The sequence below is a fragment of the Aquila chrysaetos genome, chromosome 20 (assembly GCF_900496995.4).
Source record: "Aquila chrysaetos chrysaetos chromosome 20, bAquChr1.4, whole genome shotgun sequence".
NCBI lineage: Eukaryota > Metazoa > Chordata > Aves > Accipitriformes > Accipitridae > Aquila > Aquila chrysaetos.
In genome coordinates, this window is record NC_044023.1 from 10,549,213 (window position 1) to 10,555,828 (window position 6,616).

Consider the following 6,616-nt stretch of genomic DNA (forward strand, 5'->3'; position numbering starts at 1 on the left):
AATATTTAATTTTGGGAAAGGAAAGCTAAAAAAGTATGTAATATTTTTTTGAAGTTAGCTATGCTGATTTTACATACTTAGTTGAGTAAGTCACGTAGGAGCTATTCTGTTTCTTTCTTTGGACTCCTTCACTTAATTAGTATTAATTTCACTGTTACACTGAAATTGTGTCATTCAGGTGCAAGGCATAGTTATCGTGATTTTAGTCTAACTTTGCCTGGATTTTCACATCAAAAAGAAAACGTTTATCAGAGTGTAATTTCACTGGATTTTAATTGGAAAACAACAAGATTGCAGCTATCGGGATTGTTCTATAAGTATCTGTTAAAGCTTTGGGATTCAAGGTGCTAAAAAAATATGATGACCTTGAGATACACAAGCAAAACATTCTCTCTTAACTGAAATACACTTTGAATGGCTGCCTCAGTTTCATGAGGTAGTCTTTTGTCCCCCTGAGGGAGCTGTTACTCTATTTACTAAAGTCTAGCCACTGATTTTTATAGTTAACTAAAATAAGTCGTTAACACTCAGATTTTTTTGGTAATTTATATAATAAGGTCCAAGCAATTTTTAAAAAAATGTAGATTACTTTTACAACAACAGTTAGAGTAAAATACTCACTGAATGAGGCATGAATTTCTGTAGTAGAACACAATTGCAGCACTTAATATTGAAGAAAGTATCTGAAGAAAAAGGGAGGCTGAACTGCAAGTGTTATTGATTTTTAGTTTCAGATTGTTCCTCTTCTGTTATTCTGGGGAAAACTAAAAAAACCCCAAACCAAACCAAAGCAAAAAAAACCCAAACAAACAGAAAAACCCCAAACAAACAGACAAAAAAGGAACATGCTGTAAGCAAAATTTTGGAAGTCTTGTTAAATGATACAAAATACTTGGAGAATTGAGGTATCTTACATGAATAAGCTACTTCTTAACACACAGCTCTTCAAAACTTAGTCTTAACAATGTAAGTGCGGAGTTCAGAGGTATTATCAATTATATTGATAATGCATATAATTTGAATATGCATATTGTGTAAAGCAATACCGTAAAAGCTGATCATCAAAACTGAAGTACTTACGCCTTTTTATTCTAAATTGTTTCACATAATTTAATAGAGAAATTATTATTTTATGTAGTCTTTGCCCAGCAATAGGTTTAGCATGAAAAAAACAACAGATAGAAAGAGACTAATTTAGCTGTAAAGCTAACCTAAAACATTAAATGGGAAAAAGGTTTTCTTAACTGCCTAGATGGTTTGTTCCAAGTGATTTTCAGCTCAGCTGAATTCCTAATCTACTAACCAAGAACCTCTTTTTATCTTTTAGTAAGACAGGGCTGGTATCTTCTAGTTGGGAGAGACAGTTCTACTTCACTCAAGGTGGAAATCTGATGAGCCAGGCAAGAGGTGATGTAGCTGGGGGACTTGTCATGGATATAGACAATTGTTCTGTAATGGCTGTGGACTGTGAAGACAGACGGTACTGTTTTCAGATAACATCTTTTGATGGCAAAAAGTAAGTATTCTTACGTTACTATTACCTGTAAGTAATACTGGACTCACTAATTAAGAGAAGGATGGTCTACTTTGGCCAGATTATGGCTTGATGGATTTGGGGGGTATTTAGAAGCAAAATCTGGGGTGTCTTTTTAACTTTGTAATGTCTGGGGTTTTGTTTATAAGCTCTATAATGCAGATGAGTGGTATTTCAGAATAAAATTACCATAATCAGTTTACAATTGTGTATTATGGCATTTTGTGAGTGCTTAAGTATTACATGGGCACAATTAGAATTTTTTTTCCTTTTCTGTTTTAAATTGAAATGAAAACATAGATTTTTATTTTTTTTTCCCCACCCCAATTAAATGTTGACTGCACTTGGCATGTACACAGAATCTTCAGCCTTTCTTAATTTGTTGTGCAGTGTACAAACATGACAATGGAGTTTCCTGTCTGAATGTATTTGTGAGGCATTTTAAATAGACAAAATTGTCTTTTCCATTCTCCTCTTTCAGGTCTTCAATCTTACAGGCAGAGAGTAAAAAAGATTATGAAGAGGTAAGCTTATAGGAGGTTCTCATGGAGTCCAGTAATCTGTTGCACAGAAGTAATATGTTCATAACAATAGTTGGAATGCTCGTTTTATGTTCTCTAGGTGGGAAGCAGTGAACTTTTAACTCATTCTGTCCATAATGACAGGTTTCAGGAAGTCTGACAAAATATTACTGTGTTTAAATCCTAGAGAAAAAAATGTAGTTATGATTGCCACCAAGACCTTTTCAGTATTATGGAAGAAAGAAAGGGAAAAATAAAAAAAAAAAGCCCACAGCAAAATAGCTGGCAGTAATGGAATCGTGACAAATGCCACTTCTCCTTCCTGTTCATGCTTTCCTAACCATCTTTCTTCCTACCTGCTTGTCGGGAATGGAAAATAAAGGAAGTCTTAAGTTAGGACACAGATAATGATACAGGCAGTTGAGAAATGAGGAAAAACTGTTTTTCTGCCCCTGATGCATGATGGGAAACATGTTTCTATTTCATGAACAAGTTGAATCAGGAAATGTGAAATAGTTTGGTTTTGGACTGCTTTCAAAGCTGCTAGTGATCATTATTTCCAAAGAGTTGCTAAGTCTGGTGATGCAGATTTACTTGCAGTGGATGAATACCAGCTGAGAAATGTCAGTATTCAAATACTAGGTCGGCAACCTTATATGTTGTAGTAAATATTGATGGGGAAAGGAAATGGAAAAAAATCCCCACCCAACCAGCAGGGATATCTTTTCCCTACTTTTTTTAGCTATCTCTAGAGGTGAAAATAAGAAGTTTCTCTAGACTTTTTGCAAATAATAGCCTAATGTTATAGGCTTGTACGTGTCTAACAAAGAAGGTTCTAGTTATTACAAATTATGTTTTATTTGGACACCTTTTTACTGCTTTCCAAAGGCTTGCACAGAAGGGCCAAACTGATAGATTCATTACATTCATAGTCTATGAATACAGATTTGTCCAGAAACAAAGGAACAAATGCAGTAAGTGACATAAAGTATTTGTTAATTAAAAAGGTATGTCTGTCTGTATTGTTATTCAATATAGACTCTTCAGTAAGGGGCAGGATGGGAAAGAAAATGTTTTAAAAGCACTGTTGATTTAAGATACATTTGAGCAAGCAGCTGGATAAGGAAATACAGAAAATGGGGTACTTTCAGCCTGCATTCAAATTCCTCTGACAACCCTAAAAACAAGCTGGGGTTCAGTGGAGCAGCACACGTAGAATGCGTATAATCCACTTGCTTTTCAATTTCTCTCTGAAGGAGAAAACTAAGGAGCAAGAGCAGATGGTTTTCCATAGCACAGGGAGAAAGTAGATTCTAGCTTACAGATGCAAGAAATGGGCAAATTCCACAAAAGACAGATGGAATCTTCATAATGTCTTGAGGAAACAATGTCTTCTGCAGTCACAGAATAATGGGGTATGGAGAATCCTGATTTTTTTTTTTTTTTTTTTTTTTTTAATTCCTTAGAGTCATGATTTAAGCTTGCTTTAGTTTTGATCTTTAGTGTGACTAAAACAATTTTTTCAAGTAAAATCTGATATTGTAAGGTGCAGTATGCAGATAGTAGTGAACTTAGTGACAAGCTGGGTGCGCAGAATACTGGTTTGGCTCTCTGAAGTTACAAAGGAAGTAGAAAAAGTGCTGAAACTAGCCAACTCGGGTATTTAATCAAGTTCGTTAAAAAACTGTGAAAAACTAAATTTTTTTTCTTTCTTTCTTTTCCTCTCTCTCTTTTTCAGTGGATATGCACCATAAACAACATATCTAAACAAATATATTTAAGTGAAAACCCTGAGGTAACTTTACTAAAATTTATAGTATCAGTAATATGTTAAGATGTAGATATGCACAAGATTAAAAAGATATCTAATTGGATAGCACAGTGTTAAGCTGAGTACTTCCTACATCTCTAACTATAAGCTTTTCATGGTATGGAAGCATACAGTTCATTCTCTCCTTCATCTAAATGCTTATATAGAAAGCATTAAAGATACATGACTTTTATATTTGCTATAACTTTTTGACATCTTCAAGATCCTGTATTTGTATTTTGTATATGATACTTTGTTACAAATTAATATGACAAATACTCGAGATGGATCCATTTAATTTCTACTAGAGGGAACTGACAATCTTATGAATATGAATCTTATGAGCATAGCAATTTTGTAGGAAAAACATTTTCACTTCATGAAAGAGTTATTTGCCTTTTGAACAGTTATAAATTGTTTATTTGTTTCTTATAGAGAATTTGGGTAAGTTAATGTCATTTATATGGTTTACATTTATATTTATATAGTAAATTCGTATTGATACAAACTTACATAGTGATTTTTACTTGCTAAATTAGGAGAATTGGCCCAACAAAATCTGTTGGTTTATAACAGAGCATTTATCTCTATATAAAGTGTGTTGAAAGTGAAATTGTACTCCTTGGTGTCCCTGCTGAGGTCTGAAGCAGGTTATTCGAAAGGAAACTTTCCAGTTATCATATACCAGAGATGAGAACTGTAGATGCAGCAGTCAACAGGCAGCTAGTTGAATAATACAGGAATCCATCATTCGCCTACGTAACACAAGGCTCTTGCCAAATGAGCTGGAAGATCAAGATGAAATGGAAAGTGTGTCATGCCAGTTTTTGGTTTAGGAACTAAATACAACTTTGTAGATAATATAAGTACCTGGTTGACTGTCTTAAGTTAACTATACAGGTGAGAAACAAAACAGTTTTAGTGCAGAGCTCAGTTACCTAAAGCACATGTTCTGATGAATATACAGCTGAGGTTCTGTTTAGTCCTGGCATAAACAGGTGCAGCTCCCTTACATCAGTGAAGGTGTGTGCATTTACACCTCAATGTTAGTGCCTTCTCCTCACTTGCCAATGGCTTTATAGTCATTCTTATTTTCTGAGTCATATGCTCACACTAAATGCTGCTTCTTGTTTGTCTCCTGCACCTTCTCTCTCCAAAAATCCTCTTTCCTCAAGGACTTTGCTATTGGCTTTACTCCACGAAGTGAAGCCATCAGCATTAATACTGATACTTCAGAATTAGTGATTTCAATGAAAGATTAAAATGGAATTCTTCAATGGCAAATGGTCCATTATTTACTGAAATAACACTGTTACATAGTCCTTACTTGATCGTTGTTCATGTCTTGTTTTTTCAGAAAAATTTAAGTGTTCCCAAATTTCAAGTGCAGACTTTTGAATCTTCATGTTTTTTAGTTAGTAGTTGAGGACTGCATTTCTCAAATGACATTTTTCTTTTTCTTCCTGGCTACATCCACTTATTTTGTCAGACTTGTCATTGGGACTTTTCTCTAATGCTGGATTTTATTAACATTTGCAGTATTATAAAACAAGTGTATTCATTTAAATTTAGAAAGTGAACAGCAGGAAATGTGTTGCAAGTTAGAAGAAAATACAACAACTATGTTGGTGAAAATTTAGGAATGGAAGATTCTCACAAAAGGTTGAGCTTACAACTTCTGTCAATTGCATAGAAATAAAAATAAAATCTTAAAGCTTATTTTGAGGAAAATCTTTTCAGTTATTTTTTCCCATCTTTCTATTGCAGGAAATTGCTGCACGTGTAAATCAGACAGCTCTGGAGGCTGTTACTCCATCTCCTTCCTTTCAGCAGAGGCATGAGAGTATGCGGCCAACTATGTAAGTTAATGAACTATAGGTCATTTGAAGAGCACGTCTATAAAGAGAACCCTGGATAAAGTTCCAGGAAAAAAAAACCAAAACAAACAAACAAACAAAAACAACAAACAAACCAAAACAAAACAAAAAAAAAACAAAACAAAACAAACAAACAAAAAAAACCCAACGAAACCTTCTATGTTCAGAATGAAATCTTTGATAGGCTAGAGGGAAGTTTCTTGGACTCACCTTTTTAGCATTGTTTAGCATCCACTGTTACAAGTAATCTGGATTTCCAGCTGACTAGACAGTTTTGTTGGTTCCATCATATGTCTGGTTTGTTGTAGTAATGCATAATGAGATTTTTTTTTAATGTGTCCAACTCCTGGAAGCAGACCTCAGATTGTTTGAACATTAACATATAATCACATATGAAATATAGTACAGTCTGATGCAATTATTAATGCAAGTAGTAACTTTAACTTACTTAAATTTGACTCGGAATGCAGACTCCATTTTTGTTGACTATACCCTGAACATCTTCAGGTTTTTAGTTTTTATTTTGGTTTACATCCAAGTTTTGGAATATTGTATTGGTCTCCCATACGGTTTAATTTATTATCAACCAACCTGAAACTAAGATATCTTCATTTTGGTTTTTTGTTTTGTTTTAGGCAATCTCGTCCTCCTGCAGCTCGTACTAGCAGCACAGGGTCATTGGGATCTGAATCAGCAGCTTTATCGGCACTTTCCTTGGATTCACTTGTTGCCCCTGACACTCCTATACAATTTGACATCATATCTCCAGTTAGTGAAGATCTGCCTGGTCAAGCAAAATCTTCAGGGCAATCAGGCAGGTAGGAAATGTAGAGATAAGGAAAAAAATTCCTAAAGTTAATGTTACTAATTTTAA

The 6,616-nt window shown here is 34.3% G+C and overlaps 1 protein-coding gene and 1 long non-coding RNA gene across 2 annotated transcripts in view; one reads left to right on the top strand and one right to left on the bottom strand.

The window, feature by feature from the left end:
• APPL1 (adaptor protein, phosphotyrosine interacting with PH domain and leucine zipper 1) overlaps positions 1-6,616 on the top strand; it is a 32,388-nt gene that overhangs the window by 14,111 nt on the left and 11,661 nt on the right. Inside the window, exons 11-15 of the mRNA XM_030043840.1 lie at positions 1,328-1,516; positions 2,016-2,058; positions 3,794-3,850; positions 5,633-5,724; positions 6,378-6,560. Coding sequence (XP_029899700.1) covers positions 1,328-1,516; positions 2,016-2,058; positions 3,794-3,850; positions 5,633-5,724; positions 6,378-6,560 — 564 coding nt within the window. The remainder of the gene's footprint in view (positions 1-1,327; positions 1,517-2,015; positions 2,059-3,793; positions 3,851-5,632; positions 5,725-6,377; positions 6,561-6,616) is intronic.
• On the bottom strand, positions 4,145-6,381 carry LOC115353838. The gene is made up of 2 exons (XR_003927717.1): positions 5,953-6,381; positions 4,145-4,650 (listed from the first exon to the last, which is right to left on the bottom strand). It is a non-coding gene; the product is annotated as an uncharacterized LOC115353838 (long non-coding RNA).